The sequence below is a fragment of the Brienomyrus brachyistius genome, chromosome 8 (assembly GCF_023856365.1).
Source record: "Brienomyrus brachyistius isolate T26 chromosome 8, BBRACH_0.4, whole genome shotgun sequence".
NCBI classification, from domain to species: domain Eukaryota; kingdom Metazoa; phylum Chordata; class Actinopteri; order Osteoglossiformes; family Mormyridae; genus Brienomyrus; species Brienomyrus brachyistius.
Genome location: NC_064540.1, coordinates 7267365 through 7287500, shown reverse-complemented (window position 1 = coordinate 7287500; position 20136 = coordinate 7267365). Strand labels below are relative to the sequence as shown.

The following is a 20136-nucleotide window of genomic DNA, read 5'->3' as shown; positions in this document are numbered from 1 at the left end:
CAAGAAAGGGACTGTATATTAAAGGGATTATTAGAGCAGGGAGTCAGAAACAGTTCCTGCCCTGTCCACATCCCCACTCATTGTACCCAGGACTACAGCATATCCAGGAAAGGTGCACCTCTCTCCTTAATTTTCCTTCAGGGATTTATCGTAATCTGTCTATGCTGTCCCTAGTGGCCTGGGAAGCACATTACCTGTCATAGGCACAGTTTGTGGACTCCCTAACGGTGGTGTCCGTCTTGTCGTCGGTGAGCCACACAAAGCTGCTGTCCGACCGGAGGCGGATGTTCTTCCACTGCTTCTTGGCCACATAGCTGCAAGCCGCGTTGAAGTCTCCCATGAGGATGAAGTTCTGCCAGAGGCAGTGCCGAACAAAAAGACGCGTGTCTCGTATGTGACACAGTGTGGTGGGACATTTGAAAAACCATGGAATTCCATGGAGTGCCAAAATAAAGTATTATTACACTTCATAATAAGTTGAGTGTCTCACTCAAGGTTGAGGATGAAAGGGTCCTTGAAACCAACCTTGATCATTAGGAGTTGCTCCCCTGAAAGAATGACCTAATTTGCAAGTGTGGCCCTGTGCTTCAGGAGTCTGTGTGGTGATTGGAAGGTTGCTGGTTCAAACTGCATGCCTGGCCCTTGAGCAAGGGCCTTAACCCCCAACTGTGTGAGGGATGTTGGCTGAACCTGCTGTCAGATCCTCAGTTGTGCAATACTTTGCAGAAAAGCATCTACCAAAAACTTACGTGAACTGTAAGTAAAAGTAAGATCCTTGGCAGGCAAATCCTAGCAAGACCTACCTTGGATGTCCAGTGTTGTCTCACATGTAGATGGACGTCATATAGCTTGTCAATCTCTTGCACGGCCACCTCTGGTGTGGTGTGGATGGGAATTATGACAAATTCCTTCACAGCTTTAAAAAGTAACGGTCATGAGGTTTTCCATCTGACGATATGTTGACTGGTGTAGTTCTTCCATGGAAATTGGTCAAGCGAAATGTAGCCTACCAGTTTTGGGAGATGAAAACCAGATGATGAATGGTTCGCGGGAAAAAGCATCCTCATCTCCAATCCGCATGTCCGGGTACTGATACCTGGCCCTCACGGACACCAGCTTCCTTCTGTGTTAGTGGAAGAGAGTCTCTACAACTTAAATTGTCCATGAAGCTCAGTATCGCGTTTCTGTTTTTAGAAAAAGAACCTCAACTTTCAATTTCAATATGAAGAAGAGTTGAGAAACCCAGAAAGGGGATGGATAGAAATTATGTTTGCATCCAGAGAGTTCAGTCATATATCCAGCACAGTGAAGAGAACCTACATAATGTGTGGCTTTCTGCCTGTTGTGCGACTCAACACGTTGGAATGCTGTGCTTGTGCTAAGAAGGTTGCTGGGTCACTCGCCACAGTCGGCACAGCGATTTCACTATCAGACCCCTGAGCAAGGCTCTTAACCCCAGTTGCTCCATGCACTGCTGTTTGGCTTTCTGAAGAACATGTGTCACTTTGGCTAAAAGTGTCTGCTAAAATATAAGTAGCTGTCATCATGTACTCCAGGGAATTCCCTTTAACTAAAAGCCATCTCTCAGCAACAACAAAACGCCTGCCAGCTCTATTATTTCACCTGATGCTGAATGAGAGTCATTGATTCACAAAGACCCCTCTTTCACATATGATATTTGTGTCGCTGCCGATGAAGGATTCAAATTTGAGAGCCAAAAGTATGAAAGTTACCTGTAAATAAATCCATATTGTTCCTTGTATGACTTTCTTCCTAATCTCTCACTGATTACATAATCGAACTCCTTCTTCTTCTTATCGAATCCTCTGTGGAAGCCATGAGAGATGGTCATTTATAATGAGAACCTAAAATAAGCTTTGGATGGGTGACACTTTTTGCAGAGGTCACAGGCTACAGATTTTGGCACCATTACCTGTTTATGTGAGCCACAAGCTCTGGAAAAACCTGACCCTTGGCATCTTTGATTTCCATAACGAGCATGACGTCACAGCGAGTGATGCACTGTGGTAGAAAAACGTGTTAAGATGAGCCAGTGTTCCACTTTAAAACATGAACAAATACAAAACAAATTGCTTTACGATGAAGAAGTAGGTATCCTTTTATTTCAGATTTTGTATCCTTTTATTTAAGAACTCCGGAATGTAAAAAAATATCAAAGTAAACAGGAATCACTTTGTTCACCGTTCTTCTGCATAACCTAATTTCATGAACAATAATCATTCATTTGCTTTGGTCTTTTGAAACCTTGAAATAAAGTGTGGTTTGTCACTGAATAAAATTAATGGCTATGCTTATTTTATTAACAGAATCCGTTTTAAATTGCTTCATCCACTAGTAAAACGTTTGCAATTTTTTTTGCATAATTCTGTGTGATTTAAAAGCCGTTAATTTTTACTTGCTATTACCTGTCACAGGCCATAGGCCCATTGCACGCTATTAAATAGCACAGAGTAAAGGTCTCAGCCTATTCCAAAAGTTGCTCACCTTTGTTATGACCTCCAAAACTTCTGGCTTATTTAGTTTGTTCCCCCCAAAGGACCTTATATTGAATGAACATATTTTCAGTGATGATGTTCCCGCGATGCATAGCGCCAGGAAAAACAGGAACGTGCACATCCCGGGCTTCTGACGTCCTTGCTCCAGCATAAGCCTCGCTAAATGCAGCCTTTCGCATTTTCGGAGGAATTTCACTGAACCCATGCGATTGGAACTCCGCCTATCTCGTTTTGCCTTGTTATGCCCTGTTTGTGCCAAGGACGTTGTCATACCCTATTTGCCAACAGTATGTTTCACTTATGTGTTCATGTGTTAGTGTTCAGAATTTTATCATCTGTGCAAGCTGTCATTTCTACGCTAAATATAAGCATATTTGTTCATACACCAAATTCCATATATAAATTGAGCCTTTTTCATCTTTTACACTTAAGAACAGTTTCTTTCTAAATCAAAGTCGAAGCACTAATGAATTAGGTGATTCGCTCACATAAAAAATAATGGTATCAAGACCTCACTGAATCAGACCTATGCACAACTAATTAGAACGCGCTGGCTCTTTTTAGTCGGCATAAATACACGCCGCGCTTGCTTCCCCTTTAAAAGCATTGTAACTGTGTCAGATCACTTGAAACGCTTAAAACCGGCGTTTGAATTGCTACAGCATGAAGATGTGTCCGTAAGGATACCTGTCTTTTGGAGACAAGACACCCATTTCTAAGGCTCACACTTTTCTTTTTATTGAAAGATCCGGAGACATATAGAAGGTACAGTAAAATCATGTCTAAATGCAAAAATCATTAAACACAATTTAGCTAGTGTATCTCATCACTGTATGGCTTCATATAATTGCATGTGTATCTAGACAGAGAAATCGTCATTGCTTGACCCTTATGAAGCTGTTGCTATCGCTAGCGCGTATATACTCTGAATGTCATTCGATGTATTTGTTATTATTTTAATGTATACGTAAGTAACAAGATGCCTGTAGAAAGATGCATTTACTACACTGTGACTTTCTATTATTAAAATTGAATCGTTACTAGGGGTGATTATCGAATGAAATATTAACAATAAATGATGTATTAGAAATCATGAATACATTGCGTTCTTTTGATACACTTTGATATACTACATTACCGCGTCTGGAAATGCGTTTTGACGGTTTGAAGTTTCGTCACCGGCCACGTCCAGAGTTTTTCAGTTTACGGTCAGGTGAAAAGCTTTTCCTATTTTATAGATCGCACCCCCAATCCCCCCCTCTCCCCTTTATTACCTTCAACCAAAATAACCCTTTTTCTGGGTAACCGCACATTACACTTCAAGCACTGAGTTGTTTATTAATTGAATATTTATGTGGCGCAGTTGTATTGCTGCGCAGGCGATCACCTTTTTCCTGAAATAAATGGGCAGCTAATTTTAGATAGACCCGAATCTGAGTATGAGAGTATGGTCGGGACAGCAGGTGAAAGAAACCTCAGAGGATCCGGCGCTTGAAAAGTGAACATATTAGCAGACACGCTGCAGCCCAAATGCAGTAAATCAGCGTTCGTATTTTAAAGAAACTCCCGCTTTAAAATACTGTACTAAAATTGTACTAAAGGGGCGGTGCAGTGGTTAGCACTGTTTCCTCACACCTCTGGGAGCCGGGTTCGAGTCTCGCCTGGGTCACGTGTGTGCGGAATTTGCATGTTCTCCGCATGTCGTCGTGGGGTTTCCTCCGGGTACTCCGGTTTCCCCCCACAGTCCAAAAACATGCTGAGGCTAATTGGAGTTGCTAAATTCCCCGTAGGTATATATGAGAGTGAATAATGTGTGAGTATGCCCTGCGATGGGCTGGCCCCCCATCCTAGGTTGTTCCCTGCCTCGTGATAGGCTCCGGACCTCCCGCGACCCAGTAGGATAAGCGGTTTGGAATATGGATGGATGGAAAATTATCATCAAACTGTGATTGTAGCTGACGGCCTAACAAGCACACATAAAAACACCCGATTTCACTAATGAAGAAGAACGACAGGCGAGCGTTTGCTGTCTGTGTTGTGGTGAGGTAATTTAAACAGGATAAAAGCATCGCGGTTTCCTTCAGTGTTGCCAACACACCTCTGCTGTTATTTAGACGGTCAGTCAGCCGTGGTACTTGTTTTACACATATACGGGTAATGTATATACATTCATTGCATGCTTTTTAAAAACAGTTCTGATGTCAAAACTAGAGCTGCAACTATTCCTCGATAAATTCGATTAAGTTTAAATATATTATATTATTAATAAATAATACATTAGAAAAAAACCGTTATACTAACATGGAAAACATTCATTTCAATATGAAGAGATCTCTGCGAGCTTTGTTATAGCAATAACTCAGTTTATCTTACCTTCCAAGATAACACCATGAATGTTTCCGTGCAATCGATATATGGACAGTATATAGGTAATGTATATCTTACATAATATTTCTCCTAAACAGCGGCCATTGAAGTTCCTTCCAAATATATTAATTTGTGATATTAGCTTTGCCTTTTTAATTTTAATAGTGTTTGTTTTTATTTTTTTCAGATGTGGTTAGATGCATTGTTGTCTGAGGTGCTTGTTGTGTGTGTGTGTGTGTGTGTGTGTGTGGGTTAGTGGGTTAGTGGGTGTTTGGGTACATGTGTCCTATGATGGACCGGCATCGAATCCAGGGTGTCCCCTGCTGTCAGGAATAGACCCCAGGCTCCCCGTGACCCAGTACTGGATATGTGACTGGATGGATAACTATTCTGCTGTTGTTGATTAATTCAGCCAGTGTGTACACTATTGCTTCCTGAGGGTGGGCCAAGCTTTGTGCTAAACTTTGTCACACTAAAAAATGGGAACCAACTTGCAGGCAGGTAGGGAAGGGGGCCTCGCCCTAGACTATGGTGTAACTGAAAAAGCAGAAGGTGCATTACCAGGGTCATGGTGACAGTATGCATATGCTTGACCTACTGGACCTAACAAGGGAAGGGGTCGCTGATCATCAAAAAGATGAGACAAAATGGTGGGTGTGGGTGCTAACGAACAGCAAATGTCAAACTAGAGTTGTATGACGTATGTCACAGGAGTGGAAAATAACAACACGACCAGCAGACGCCCCAGACGGGCTATATAAGCCAGACACAGACAACAGAGTTTGAGCTTCCTTGGGTATGTACTGTTGTGCATATAGGCTGACTCCCGGATCGATCTGTGCAACGAATAAAGAGAGCTGACTTACAACCATCCTTCGCCTACAGTGTGCATCTCTTTCCTCATCAACGGACTCGGCGGAATCTAACTCCAACATTCCCCGGAGGCATTTAATTAGACCGTTAATGCCCAGATGTAACTGCAGCTTGGTGGCATGCCGCTGAGCTCCCTCGTCACTGCAGAATGTGCCTTTTGGCTTCCTTAGGTCTCATGCCCTACCTCTGCTGGACCGTGTGTTTTGGATGCACTGAGGGTGTGGAGAGAACCTCTTAGCATGGAGGAAATTAATGCACCAGCTGCTAACTGAGCTCAGAGAGGTTTGGCGGGTGGAGCTCAAGGCACCTGAACACGTTTTACTGAACCTGAACACGTTAAGCCTAACCTGAACACATGAACCCCAACTGAAACCTGAACACTGTACCAGTGCGTGCACACACATTATACCCAAAGTAATTAACTTTTTTTATACAAACAGTTATTTACTGTTTACTGTGTATGTCTATTTAACTAATCTTTGAAATAATTATTGCTGCTGTTTGTGGATTATGTCCTTATTGATGTAGCAAAAGTGTGTCGGAATAATCGTGTTGTATTTTATTGTTTTTATGTTGTTTGCCTTTATTAAAATTGTTATCGTGTCACAGAGTGTTTGTAAAATGCATTCCAGTTCTGCTAACAAATAAATTCAACAAATTGAACAAATAGATCCCGGTATGACAGATCCATTTGATTAGCCAGTAGGTAGGTAGGTAGGTAGGTAGATAGAAACTTCATAGGTCCCAAGGAGTAATTTACTTTTCTGTGGCAGGTATGGGTAAATACAGCAGGTCTGACAATGATATAATTGTCACAGAATAACATTTGTAATTACAGATCATCCAGTTAGAGACAATGATGCCTGTGTTTTTTGCTGCAGGGGGGTGTTTCAGGCTTCGGCGATGGAGCTGGATACAGTGAACATGTTCATCATTGCTGGGGGAACACTTGCCATTCCTATCCTGGCCTTCATTGCATCTTTTCTGCTATGGCCCTCGGCTCTCATTAAGGTCTACTACTGGTAAGGTCATTGTACCCAATTGACCAATTGTCTGGCATTCCTAAGGTACAGAAAGAGATTTGTGCCAAATGAGTTTGCATAACAGTCTTGTATTTTTGCTGTCCTTTCAGTATTCAAATTGAATTATATTAATTCAAATTCATACTGCATATTTAATTTTCTGGAGCCTATCCCAGCATGCACAACAGACATTAAGCAGCGAACTCCCTGGTGTTTATCACAGGATCTACTCAGTCAACAGCAGAACTTAAGACCACATAATCTCAGCTGAGCTTAGTTCATGCCTGTAGAGAATGCTGCTAATTAACATCACGTGCTAATTTTGGCCACATTTGATCCTTTTGAAATTGCACACGAACTCTGGTTCTGAAATTATTTAACCAAGTACTGCATCCTGTCCAGTATATTCCCCTGCCTGCGTCAGTGAGAATAGTCAGATAGGAGGAGAAACCACTGGATGGACTGAGTGCTCCCACAAAATTATGGTCAAATTCCACCAACCTACACTCAGAAAAAAGGGTAAATATTTGTACCTTTGCTTGTACCTGGGGCTGTACCCTCAAGCATCTGCCAATTATACCCCTAGCTGTAGGTTATTGTACCTTTTAAGGTACAGAAATGGACTCTGAGGAACATGCCAAAGGTACAAACAACATTAATGTACAATCAATGGTACAGAAATGTTCCTCAGAGTCCATTTCTGTACCTTAAAGGTACAATTATCTACAGCTAAGAGTACAATTGGCAGAGCCTTGACAAGAAAAGGTACAATTTTTGTCTGAGAGTGTAGCCTTCATCTCCCTTATGGGAAATTTAAATGTACAGAAACCAGACAGAGAGGACTTAAGGGTCATTCCAGGCTTTCCAGCTGGTGATGTGAGGTGGTGTGAAGGGACGACTTTCTTTGCGAGCCGCATGCATTTCAATGTACGAAATCGTCTGAATATTATGTCACCTTTGGAGAAATGCAGTGAATTTCATTTGTCGCTGTTAGATTGTTGCATTCCCTGGAATCGTCACCCTTTTTACCGAAAGAGGCTGTAACGTTTTGCCTTTTAACGTTTGTAGGAACTTGGTACCTTTTGCTCTGGGGGTATAATAGAAAACGCATGGTGGGGGTTGTAAACTTATGCAACTTGGACTGTGGTCTTTGGCATGCAGACAGGGACAGGAACATCCCATCTGTGTGTCTATGCCAGAGGGGAACTCTGAGGGTCTGGGACTTCGTTCGTTGACATTTAAATGGAATTTGAACTTGACCTTAACATTCAGGGATAATTAATATCCTTGAGAGAGCCGAACAGGTGCTGTTATGTAAATATTACCCATCTCTGGGACAGCATTGTATGTGTTATATCATGTTTCTGCACCTGCATTAAGATTGAAACCCAAAATCCTATGATTAGGCATGTCAGCCTGTGACCCCCGGTAATCCCGCTGTTCTTATGGGGACAGGTACTGGAGGCGAGCCTTGGGGATGCAGGTGCGCTACGCTGACTGCAAGGCCTACCGCTTCTGCTACTCGGTGAGGGGCAAGCCGGGGACGCGGCCCTCGGTGCTCATGCTGCATGGTTTCTCTGCCCATAAAGACCTGTGGCTGTCCATGATGAAGGTGAGGCTTCACACAGCACGGGTCCCGAAGACCCCTGGAATTGTATGCGGCACTTCGGTGATGCGATTGCTCCATTGAAGGCGACGTAGCACAGTGGTCAGCCTGGACCAAGCAAAACCACTTTACTGAATTGCCGTCAGCTGGCTTCCTCAACTGTGTTTGGAGAAATGATAGGCCACAGTCCTTTCACGGTGCTACAAAGGTTCCTTTGATCTCCAGGTGGATCTTCTACTTGCAACAGGACAGATTTCATTAAATTACATAATAAGTTTATGGACTGATAGGTAGGGAGTGTTCTTGGTGCATGTATCTTCTGTTCTTAAATACCTCAAAGGCTGAAATGTTAAGATAGAATTTTGGATTTGACTCGGACTATTTCCATTATCTTACTGCTGTACCTTGATATACAATAGCTACACATCTTAGGAACACGGGTTTTTTTGTGTTGCAGGATCAAATCCCTGTAAGAAGATAGCAGTGTCATATTTCCGTAAACTGTCATTCTTAAATACACTGTGTGCAGAATTATTAGGCAAGTACTTATTCCTGGAGATCATTTTTAGCAAAAGTTGGGCAGACTTATAAAAATGAATTCAGAAGCTTTCTTGTGCACGAAGTAAATTTATTTAGAGAGAAAATGTTACATTTGACTTTCACAAACAAAAATAAAAGAAAAACACAGAATTACTAGGCAATCAGAAACTAAGTGGATTTTCTCTCTTCACCATAAACAGAAATAATAATAAGAAACTATTTTTGTTATTCAATATATATAAGGAATAACAAGCTATCAGCTGTTCTATACAGCCCACTTCATCCAGTTTAATGCCCAGTATAGCCAACTTTCTTCTTAATGACAATCATGAGCCTGTTGCTCACTGAACCAATCAGGTTTTTGATTTGATAATGTCCTACATTTGCTGAGCCATCTAGGACCACCTCCCAGATGCTGCTCTGAGAAGAGTACTGCTTGCTACCTTGGTAAATCTCACACTTTGCTAAGGCCCAGTAGTTCTCAATGGGGTGGAGTCAGGTGATGAAGGGGGGCGGGCCATAATTCAATCACGTTTCAAGCCTTTCTAGGCCAATCTATGAAATACTTTGATGCATAGGGAGGGGCATTGTCTTGCAGGAATATCATAACCTTTTAGAAAGCTGCAGACTTCTTCTTGTGCCAGTGTTTGAAGAAGGTATCTTCTAGAAATTGGCAGTAGACCAGGTTAATTTTTACACAATCTGCAAGTCAGAAAGGTATGACAAGTTCATCACTGATGATTACAGCCCATGTCATCTCTTCTCCACCACCTTGTTGGTGCTTGAAGAGGATCTCCATCCACTGGCCCATCCATCTGTTCCATCAAGAGACACTTTCATCTCATCTGTCCCCAAAACCTTTGTACCATCAGTCTTGAGATGTGTCCGTGCCCATTCTTAATGTTATACCTTACATGCCTTATTGAGTGGAGGCCATGTTTCAGCGTTTATGACCTTAGGAATGTCATGCAGCACACTGCACCTAGAACGTCTGGAGATTCTGTTCAGACTGCAGTTTTGAAAAATGCTCAGGAGTTTCTGGGAGTTTCCCCTTTAATTTGACACAGAACTTTGGCAGTTTATGTGTGTCATCTTCTCTCTACATGCTTTGGCTGTTGGTAACAAAACACTTCATTGTATAGTGATCATATTTCAAAAGTCTGTCAGTTTCGATCATTTTGCATCCCTCTGACTGGTACTTGACTATTTAGTTTTTTTTTGTCCTGCTCTCTGTAAGGTCCTCTTTGGCCCATTTTAAAAGTAATAATAATTTGCTTAATAATTCTGCACAGGAAAGTAACTATGTTTTCCTGTTTTTATCCAAACAGAAAGTATTCAGACCAAATACTGAACATTTTGCTTTTTTTAAACAGTTGATTCTTAATTAGAGATTCATCTGGACTCAGTGTATTGGTTGGTTGAGAAGATACAAGTGATATACACACTTGCCTAATAATTCTGCAGACAGTGTGTACCTTATATGGTAGCATGTGTCCATTTTAAGCCTGTACTTTAATCTCTCTCTTCATAGTTCCTCCCCAAACATCTTCACCTGGTGTGTGTGGACCTGCCTGGCCATGGAGGGACCACTCTGACCAACACGAAGGACTACTCCATTGAGGGCCAAGTCCGGAGGGTACACCAGGTGGGCTCTACAGCATGGTCTCGTATGGGATGCTGGTAATCTGGAAATGTCAGTGGGCAGAGTATACTCCTTACATCCTTACATAACCACTGTGCCATGATGACATCATTGACCATGTTTGTTAATGTTTACATCCAAAGTAGCTGTCACCTGAAGCAGTTTGAGTACCTGTGTATGGATAATGAGAAGATAAACAGCAGTAAAATCAACCCTGAGAGCAGGACCTGTTTCAATCAGATGATCAGATCCCAACCAGAAGGTTGCAGGTTTGAAAACCCTCTCTGGTGGCCCTTAAATGGTGTGTGGCTCAGTGGGTTAGGACTCCAGAACAGAATTCTGTTGTTGGCATAGCGATTTCACTGACGGGTTCCTGAGCGAGGCCCTTAGCCCCCAGTTGCTCCATGGACTGTCTGACCCTGCTCTCCCAAACCATTTATCACTTCTGATAAATGAATGTAGAATGTTGAGTATCTATAAATACCTGCATGTATAAATGGTTATGAGTGTAATATTGAGGAAGGTATTTTTGTACTAAATGGCTGGATTCATGCAGCGCATATTGTGCAGGAGCACCAGTGTGTGATCAAACAAAGCAGAAATAAAGGCAGTTAAGCCACAGCAGATGTGTGTCCTGGATGAGAGCTGGAAAAAGCCCTCGGGTTGAGAGGGCCGAAGCACATTAACCTGGCATGTTCTCACAGAAATCCATCCCAAGCTGAAGCACCTGGAGATGCATCATCTCTGTTTATTAATTGACATAAATAATACCTTTAGACCAGCTCTCTCTAAGGAAAGTCAGATTCATTCAGGTTAATGTCTTTGCATTTGTTTATTGTGTTAAGGCTCTTTTTGCCTATTTTAATCTGACAATCTAAAGTTATATGGAATGAAAGCTCTTTGTTTTTGCGGCACTAGCCTTCCAAGTAGAGCTTCTAAAGCTCTTACAACCCCTGGCAAAAAGTATGGAATCACCCCTCTCATGAGACGTTCATTCAAATGTTTAAGCGTGTAGAAAAAAAAACAAGCGCATACATGCCACAAAACTAATTTCACTCAACAATCCAAACTTGATTCCATACTTTTTGCCAGGGGTTGTAGTTAAAGAAGTATAAAGCTGGAAGCCGCCATGTTCAAATTCTCATAGTCAGGATGATGCCTCAAAGGAGGGGTTGTGGTGTAACAGCACAGACTTAATGAGGCAATTCCAGGGCACAAGGCAATGGACGACCTTTGGTCCATCACAGTATGCTATTTGTCAGCCTGTCCTTTTGATTGGGTTCAACAGGGACACAGATATGACCCCCCCCCCCCATGTTTCTGGACTCACTATAGCAAATTCTTGGGTTTTTCTCTGTGTTGTTACACATCTATTACAAAAGCTTGTAACTACTCCTCCCCCATCAGTTTGTAGAGACCCTCCGACTCAACAAGAAGCCATTCCATGTGGTGGGTACGTCCATGGGTGGACATGTGGCTGGAGTGTATGCTGCCTGCTACCCTTCAGACATCTGCGGGCTCACATTGATCTGTCCTGCAGGTCAGTATAGCTCACACTGGCCTTGAGGGAGTAGAAGATGCTCATGGCTACATATTGGCTTCCTTCCTTTTATGTGCATAGTGCTGACCTAGCGTAAAAGGTACCAAGCAAAGTGCAACTGATCTACTATCCATTTTCTATGGGCGCCAGCCCATCGCATGGCACACTCACACACCATTCACTCACACATGCACACCTACGGGCATTTTGGTAACTCTAGTTAACATCAGCGTGGACTGTGGGGGGAAACTGGAGTACCTGAAGGAAACCCCACGACGACACAGGGGGAACATGCAAACTCCACACATGGAACCAGAGTAGAGACTCAAACTTTGGTTCTAGAGGTGTGAGGCAACAATGCTGACCACTGCACTGCTAACTGGTCGTACATTTGAAAATGATATCGTTATTAAAAGCCTTATAATACCCAAGAACAAAGTAACTTTTCACCTATAAAGTTAATATCATTATAGTTTAATTGTACAAACAATAAAACTGCACATTTAGTAAGATGCAAGAACGTGCTTGGTGAGAGAATGTAGCAGATGTAATGCTGATTTGCCCTGGATTTTATTTAAATACACGGAGGATCACTTCTGCATACTGCAGTCTTGTAGTATCACTGTTCTTAGAAGTGTTTGTGTAACACCTTTGTCAGTTTGCTCTCCCTCATGTTTATCGAGATGACTGTGCTGGACAGACATTACAAACTGAACACAAATTAATGCATTACTCCACTTGCTGGTCATATGTGCTAAATAATAACTGACATTTTAATAAAATTCACAGTTAGAATATATTTTTTTCATTACAGACGCTCCTCTACTTACGAACTTTCAACTAACGAACTTTCAGACATACGAACGAAGAGGACTGAAAGTCCAAATTGTGTTCCTTGGGCTCCCGTTTCCTGTCCGCTACATCAGTTTTTTTTCTGTGTGCCAATTCCGCCTAGTGCGACTTCTAGCCCCTATTCTCATCACACACTAGCGTAGCGTGCGAACTCCCAGCATATCTTAGTTATCTGTACTTGCTTATGACCTTAAAATGATGTTGAATGACGACTTACGAATGTTGCAAGTTATGAACGGCCGTTCGGAACGTATCTCGTTCATAAGTAGAGGAGCGTCTGTACTTTTATCAGTGATAATTAATGATAATTAATTATTAATAATGGTTTAGTCCACCTGGCTTGGGTTTCTCAAGTTTGACTCATCTTAAAAGAATAGCGATCTTTTTCATTTTATGTAACTAAATATTTTTTTAATCCATTAGTACAAAGTTACTAGTGTCCTATTCAGGAAGTTCCTCAGCCTTGTGCCCTACACTGCCTGGGATAGACACCAAGGATTAACTGGGACAAGCAGTTGGATGGATGGATGGATGGATGGAATCCTAAAATGTGACTTATTTTCTTCCACATCACATATGGTTTTCCTGCCCTTCTCTTCTATATCATAGGCCTGAAATACCCCAACGAGAGCCAGTTCATCCAGCGCCTGCGGTACCTGGAGCAGACCAAGAACTTCCACAGCATTCCGCTCATTCCATCCACACCCGCGGAGATGGAGGAGATGCTCAAACTCTGCTCCTACGTTCGCTTCAAAATCCCACAGCAGGTAAAGAGGGCCGCACCAGAACGTTCTTCTGATCCGATCTGCACTTGTTCTTTCTCAGCTAAAGTAGCTATCAATGTCCGATCCGCATCACTTAAAGTGATGCTCTTTTGTCTTCTTTCCCTATGCTAGATCCTTCAAGGAATGGTTGACGTACGCATTCCTCACAATGATGTCTACCGAGAAGGTAGCTTACTTCAGCATCCGTTAGTTATTTGTGGTAGAACCTGAATAAATAATCATTAGAGATGCTCCGATCGGCATTTTTGGGGCCGATCACCGATTACCGATCACCAAGATCATGATCTGCCGATTGCCGATCACTGTTGATCACAGAATGGCAGGGGAATGGGAATCTTTTATCTATAATCTAGCAGAGTTTGCACCATTTGTAGAAATGAAACTAACTCTAAATTAACTATATTGAAAAAAAAAACTGTAGAAATAGGCTACAGTCAAGATCTTGAAGAACCACCAAGTGTTTATTTTAGAAAATGAGAACTTAAGGCTACTGTAGGCCATCTTTCCCAAATAAGGCAGAGTAACTTAAAATTATTCGTGGATCAAGGCAGCTTAGCAGGCGACGGAACCCTTTATCCTCCACAACGGATAGAGGTTGTTCGTCGAGGCAAATGAATTCCATAATTCTGAACCTGATGTCTTTCCACCTCGTACTATCCCTGCTGTATGGTTCACGTCGTTTAAATGCATCACTCACAGTCGGCTGGTTGAGGGATGGGGATGTTGTTGGCTTCGGCTGGTTTAGTTTCTCATACTCGGCATATTCAGTTGTATGGCATGTTCTAAGATGCCTAATCATGTTAGTGGTGTTAAAATACCGTTGCTTGCTTCCACCTCGAGGGATTTCATCACGGCATACATTGCAAACGGCTAACTTTACGTCTTTATCGGACACTTTGAAAAACTTCCAGACGGGAGAACTCATGTTGCCACTGGTAAGCTCTGCTCTGCTGTTGTTTACCTGTGCGCCGTGCATGCACGTGTGAAAAAGTCGCGCAAGTAATTTACGTCAAGTGATCGGCTTTTTTGATCGCCGCTTTTGGGGCTCGCCGATCAAGCTATTTTTAACCAATATCGGCCGATCAATCGGAGCATCACTAATAATCATCAAATTAATCTTTTGTTTTCTTTAGAATTTTGAGGAAACATTTACAGAAATACACAGGTACACATGTAAAAAAGACTTAATAAGTTGTTAGCTTCCCATTTCACGGTTTTCAATTACTAATTGCATGTTTTATGCTTCCCCAAACATTAATCTCTCTTTTTATAACATTGATCTCTCTGTCTCTTCTCTTGTCTCTGCAGTGTTCTTGGAGATTGTAGGAGAGAAGTCCAGACATTGTTTGCATGAGAAAATGCATTTGATTACAGCCCCAGTTCAAGTCATTTGGGGAAAGCAAGATCAGGTAGATGCTTCTTTAAAAATATTAAAATGACTGTGATAGTGATAACATTTGTGTTTATTTTCGCTTGGTAATTTACAGAGAAATATGGGTTTGCTCATGTTAATAAATAATTGTTAGAGCTTCGTCTTAATAGACTTCTAGAGTTCACATTCCATCTTGGTATTTGAACTGATAACCTTGTGGTTGGCTTTGGTCCTTCCCTTAGGTGATAGATGTCTCTGGGGCTTCAGTGCTGGCAGAAGCCCTGCCTGGGTGCCAGGTGGATCTCCTGGACAACTGTGGTCACTCCGTCATCGTGGAGAGGCCTCGCAAGTTGGCCAAGCTCCTAATAGACTTCATGATTAGCCAGCAGAATGCCAGCAATTCCAGCTGCAAAAAGCTTTCATGAAACAGCAGCAGCAAGAAACTTTTCAGAATAATTTAAAAATAATTTATATGTTTAAATAATATATTAATTAGATTTCTGATTGAATCAGCTCTCAGGGAGTTTCCCCCACCTGCCTGATGTCTCATTATCTGTGTTTGTTCTATAGCCACGTAACGTACAGCATCCGTGTGTCAGTGCATTATTTTAAATGAGACATAGGATATTTACAGTATGAAGTTACTTTTATTGCTTTGTTGTTTTACCATGGTGCTCCTGGTTAAGCCTGATTGTTTATTTTGTATCGTGCCTTTGTTGTTATTCATATTTCTTTAGCTAGCGACTTTCCGTATAGGGAACACTAGTACGGTAGTAGGATTTCTGAATCTGACGATACGATTTAAGCAAGCAACCTGCATCCCGGAGTAGCTATAATGGAAAGCTCTTCAGCCAAAGTTCTTTAACTCAAAAACTGGTAAATGCACACTTCATCGGAAATTTAGTCCATCGGTGGCTATAGCACAAGCCTATATCTGTTTAATACATTATTGTCTCAAGTAGACTCCAGGGTTCAACCTCCTATGTTCAGATTAGATGGACATACAGCTCTGGAAAAAATTAAGAGACCACAGCAAACTTTTTAATTTCACTTATTTCTCAATTTATGGGCATGCGCCTGTGTAAAATATGCAGCTTTTTTTTGTTGCAAATTGCAGCCTGGCTCTTCCCTGCTTCTCATTGATGTAGGGCGTCTTCCTGTGCTAGCAATAGACTTCACACCACTTAATGATTGCCATTCTATTTGAGATCATCCTCTTATTTATGAGGCACTGTCTCCTAAGTTGATTGCCATCTCTGGCATTAGAATTTGACATCTTAATTTTTTCCAGATCTGTACATGTTCCCCTACAAACTAGCTCAGCTAAGTCGCCTATGTGCAAGTAAATCCCTTATCTTAAGATATACTGCACCTTGGTGTGAAATTGGTAACTATTTGTCTACAATTAATTGTTCTTAAAGAATATTGAAATCAGGGGTCTGAATGTTTAATGACCAGGGTACAGTAGTTAACTTTCAGTTTAGCGGTTTTGGTTTGGAACACTCAGATTTTTAATAAAAAAAAAAACAAAAAACAAAAAAACATAAAATTGCAAAGGATGGTTCTGCATATTTCAAAACTATTGAGGAAATACAGCCGGATGATTTTGCTGAAGTTTTTTAACAGACATTACCGGCATATAAAACATTAAAATTAAGACATGTAACGAAGGAAAAAATGTGATTCTTTACCTTGTTTAATCTTACATACAACATAGACTAGTTGCTTTGTTAATTATTTTAATTTGTCCAGAGACAGTTTCACATGCAGGAACAAAGTATATGTGAAAAGTAATGCTGTGAGTAAATATGGTATTTTGCAATTCAGGACAAGCAAATAAAATACAATTTTAAGGATTATGGACAATCACTGAGTTGGACTGGCATCCTGTTACAGGTGGACCCCTGGCTTGCGGCATGTTTCCTGGGATAAGCTACTGGCTCACCGCTACCCTATACTAGATGATAGATAGAATGAATAGCACCCGTCGCTACGATGAAGGTTTGCTACTGGGACATCTTTGCGGAATGTGCATTGGTGCAAGGCCCCCTGAAAGGGTGTGGATGTGTCACCAGTAGGTGGCAGCCGTACACCCCAAGGCCTGACAATCTGCATGTGATTTCTCCCGAAGAAGATGCAGTGCTATTCGCAATGGTTTGTGGGTGTATAGGCCATGCTTGCTATATTGACAAGGGCGTTAGTGAGCTGATGGGATGTTTTAGTTTATTGGCGTGATGTAGAATTTTTCTTCTCAATTTAGATTCCACTATTCTTAATGCAGATTGGATTTCTGTTAGAAAACCTTGTGGTACTTTTATACTTTGATTTATCGTAATGGTTAAAGTTTAATGTGAAGTTGCAGTAGGTAAAAGTTAGCTTGGGTGGTCGTGTCATCGTACTTTATTACATAAATTACAGAGTTTACGTGTGGGTTAAAAGGAGCGCTGGCTCAAGGAATTACAATTTTCACAATAGGAAAAGCTATATGAAACGTGTTTATGCTGTCGTGTGATCAGGGTACGTTAGCTGGCAGCTAATAGTCATATCACGCATAGTTTTCTGTTTAGTACCCATGCATACATAAACACGTTATAGGCTGGATCACTGAGTTTCAAGGGGGATATAACATTATGAGGCAGGCTGATCAAAGACAGGAACCTGCAGCTTACGAACGGTTTGTGTACAAAAACGCCTCCGAATACCACTACATGAAGATATCTCTGTAAGTGTCCGCTCAGCTTCACCTGATGTGCCGTATGATGTGCTATTCCATAAGTGCCGTGCATTTGAGATATAATCAGTACATTTTAAGTAAAATAAAAAATGCTATTTAGTGTCATTTGGTAACAAGGGACATGAAGGCATCATCCCCAGTGGAATGAAAGATTAACCTGCACAAAATAATGTCAGATGAATCGCAGTTGATGACTTTGTCTTTGCAGAATATTTGAAAAAGAAGGGAAGAGACTTGAAGCGGCTTTTTTCAAGCAATTGATAATCTCCGCCCTCCGTGACCTCTACGGCGAGGTAAACGCTGGATTAATTGCTTTCGGTTGTTTCACTCCTTTAGTGTTATTACACCATGTAATTGTTAAGGGAAAGTACCGTACGATCATGCAAATTTGCGTCATTGCTTAAACTGCATTTTTTTTTTTACAGCGGTGCTAAAAATTTGCAGGAATGATTACTGAAATTTCTAAATACATTGCAGGTTGGTGCTGCCTTTCCATTTGATGTTTTGAAGTTCGACGAGGCATCGTTGACGGCAATCCTAAGAGTTTACAACAGGTACTGTTAGTAATTTAGTGTGGATATTGTTTATGCATCGACTGTCGTATGACAAAAAAAGTGTCATTTTGAAGGGTTAAGTTGCATCTTTTTCTCTAGTGGATTGGTGAAGTTGTGGAGTGCCCTGACATTACTGGGGTCATACCATAATGAGCCTTGCGCTGTCAGAGTTACTCAGGTAAATTCATTTTCGGCCATTGATTATTGTCTGTATGTCTGTGCGTGTTTATTCGACTTTTTTTCCTCTGCAAAAAAACGGCATCAAAATCTTATCAGTTTCTTAGAGTGTAACATTCTATGGCCTGTGGGTGGCGGTAATGAGGCACCGCGGCATCATGACTCAACAGAAATGTGTCAAAACATGTAAACATGTCGGGAAAAGAAAAAGTTCTGTATATGTGATTTAATGTAAAGCTGTGATAAAATGTTGAGGCCACGTAACCACATTGATTCAAATATTATTTGTCCTGTCCCTTACAGGTTTCCCCATTTTTGCTGGCTTTGTCAGGAAACAGTAGAGAGCTGGTGTTGAATTAAAGTGCCATACTCACTAAACTGATCCAAGATGATGCCTCTCATGTTTAGGGTCATACGCGGGCATTTTAGTCACATTAACTGCACAGTCACCTCTCCCTTTGACCATGGAGCCCAAGGTGTGTGGCTGCACTTGCTGAATCGCAGGCTCCTCCATGTTGGAGATCGGGCGTCGCTGACGAAAGCCTTCAGTACTCAGGACGTCGCCACCTTCGCCGAGCTGACAGGAGACAACAACCCCATCCATCTCTGCCCTGACTATGCCCGGACAACCTCCTTCGAAAAGCCCATTGTCCACGGCGTGCTGATCAACGGGCTTATCTCGGCCATTTTGGGGACCAAAATGCCTGGCAGCGGCTGCATATTCCTGTACCAGGAAATTCGCTTCCCAGCACCCCTGTACATCGGGGAGGCCGCTTTGGCTGAGGCAGAGGTGAAGAAGATCAAGATGTCATGTGCCCTCATCTCTGTTTCCTGCTCTGTGAAAGACAAAGTGGTGATGGAGGGGGAAGTCATGGTGCTGGTGCCAGAGGTCAGGAATAAGGCCTGAGCGTCAGCATAATGTGCAGGGGAAACGAAAGCCACCATGTTAAAGGTTCCTTCTTTGTTTATGTAGGAAATTGTACTCCCCCCCCCCCCCCCACCCCTGTCTGTTCTGAAAAAAATAAAAATGTGTGAAGTAACTCTGGAATCTAAAGCACCGTTAATCATAGTATAAGGACTTTTGAAATGACTGAATAATATAATTGTTTGGATATATTATGAAATCCTTTACTAGGTGCTTTAGTGTTTAGCTGTTTTTCTCTTTTGCTTTTTGTTTGAATCGATCCGTGTCAAACCAACACAACTTACTACCCATGTTCTGAAGTGTACAGTATTTGTAAAATGTGTGAAAATATTTTGCATCACGGGAACAAACTGGTCAACTATATTTGACAATATATTCATAATGTAATAAATATATATACTTATGACATATTACGGGATTGTAACTCATTTTTTATCCAAGTAATAGGTTTTGTAGGTCATATCTGTTTCAGAAGGAACACTGGATAATTCCTGTGTTTGGGGGATAAATGGGAAAACATAGATTTTCTGACCATCATAAATAGATCTGAGTGACAGGGTTTAAATATTTCCGCATTCACATACGCTTATAGTCGCCTTTAAGGTTTAAGTATATTTTATAAGACTCCTTT

At 41.6% G+C, this 20136-nt stretch overlaps 4 protein-coding genes across 4 annotated transcripts in view; 3 read left to right on the top strand and 1 right to left on the bottom strand.

The window, feature by feature from the left end:
* LOC125747172 (deoxyribonuclease gamma-like) overlaps positions 1-2736 on the bottom strand; it is a 3921-nt gene extending 1185 nt beyond the window's left edge. The window contains exons 1-6 of the mRNA XM_049022064.1: positions 2506-2736; positions 1934-2022; positions 1734-1826; positions 1011-1123; positions 804-916; positions 195-352 (exon numbers count right to left, since the gene is read on the bottom strand). Coding sequence (XP_048878021.1) covers positions 195-352; positions 804-916; positions 1011-1123; positions 1734-1826; positions 1934-2022; positions 2506-2721 — 782 coding nt within the window. The 5' untranslated portion in view covers positions 2722-2736. The remainder of the gene's footprint in view (positions 1-194; positions 353-803; positions 917-1010; positions 1124-1733; positions 1827-1933; positions 2023-2505) is intronic.
* A 385-nt stretch (positions 2737-3121) lies between these two features.
* abhd6a (abhydrolase domain containing 6, acylglycerol lipase a) lies at positions 3122-16972 on the top strand. Its single transcript, XM_049022065.1, has 9 exons — positions 3122-3281; positions 6638-6778; positions 8234-8390; positions 10456-10569; positions 11974-12106; positions 13568-13725; positions 13855-13909; positions 15052-15152; positions 15358-16972. The coding sequence occupies exons 2-9, from the start codon at positions 6660-6662 to the stop codon at positions 15538-15540; spliced, it is 1020 nt and encodes a 339-aa protein (XP_048878022.1). The 5' UTR covers positions 3122-3281; positions 6638-6659; the 3' UTR covers positions 15541-16972.
* A 304-nt stretch (positions 16973-17276) lies between these two features.
* Positions 17277-19022, top strand: rpp14 (ribonuclease P/MRP 14 subunit). The gene is made up of 5 exons (XM_049022069.1): positions 17277-17837; positions 18058-18142; positions 18327-18403; positions 18503-18581; positions 18884-19022. Exons 1-5 carry the CDS (start codon positions 17746-17748, stop codon positions 18938-18940), a joined length of 390 nt encoding a protein of 129 aa, XP_048878026.1. The 5' UTR covers positions 17277-17745; the 3' UTR covers positions 18941-19022.
* Positions 18969-19918, top strand: LOC125747176 (hydroxyacyl-thioester dehydratase type 2, mitochondrial-like). Its single transcript, XM_049022068.1, has one exon. It carries the CDS (start codon positions 18969-18971, stop codon positions 19485-19487), a length of 519 nt encoding a protein of 172 aa, XP_048878025.1. The 3' UTR covers positions 19488-19918.
* The last annotated feature ends 218 nt before the right edge of the window (positions 19919-20136 follow it).

Coding starts and splice junctions, on each gene's coding strand:
- abhd6a (XM_049022065.1), top strand. CDS start 6,660: ATGGAGCTGGATACAGTGAACATGTTCATCATTGCTGGGGGAACACTT. Junction 10,570..11,973: donor AAGTCCGGAGGGTACACCAG/GTGGGCTCTACA, acceptor CTCCCCCATCAG/TTTGTAGAGACCCTCCGACT. Junction 13,910..15,051: donor CAATGATGTCTACCGAGAAG/GTAGCTTACTTC, acceptor TTGTCTCTGCAG/TGTTCTTGGAGATTGTAGGA.
- rpp14 (XM_049022069.1), top strand. CDS start 17,746: ATGAGGCAGGCTGATCAAAGACAGGAACCTGCAGCTTACGAACGGTTT. Junction 17,838..18,057: donor CACTACATGAAGATATCTCT/GTAAGTGTCCGC, acceptor TTGTCTTTGCAG/AATATTTGAAAAAGAAGGGA. Junction 18,582..18,883: donor GCGCTGTCAGAGTTACTCAG/GTAAATTCATTT, acceptor TGTCCCTTACAG/GTTTCCCCATTTTTGCTGGC.
- LOC125747176 (XM_049022068.1), top strand. CDS start 18,969: ATGATGCCTCTCATGTTTAGGGTCATACGCGGGCATTTTAGTCACATT.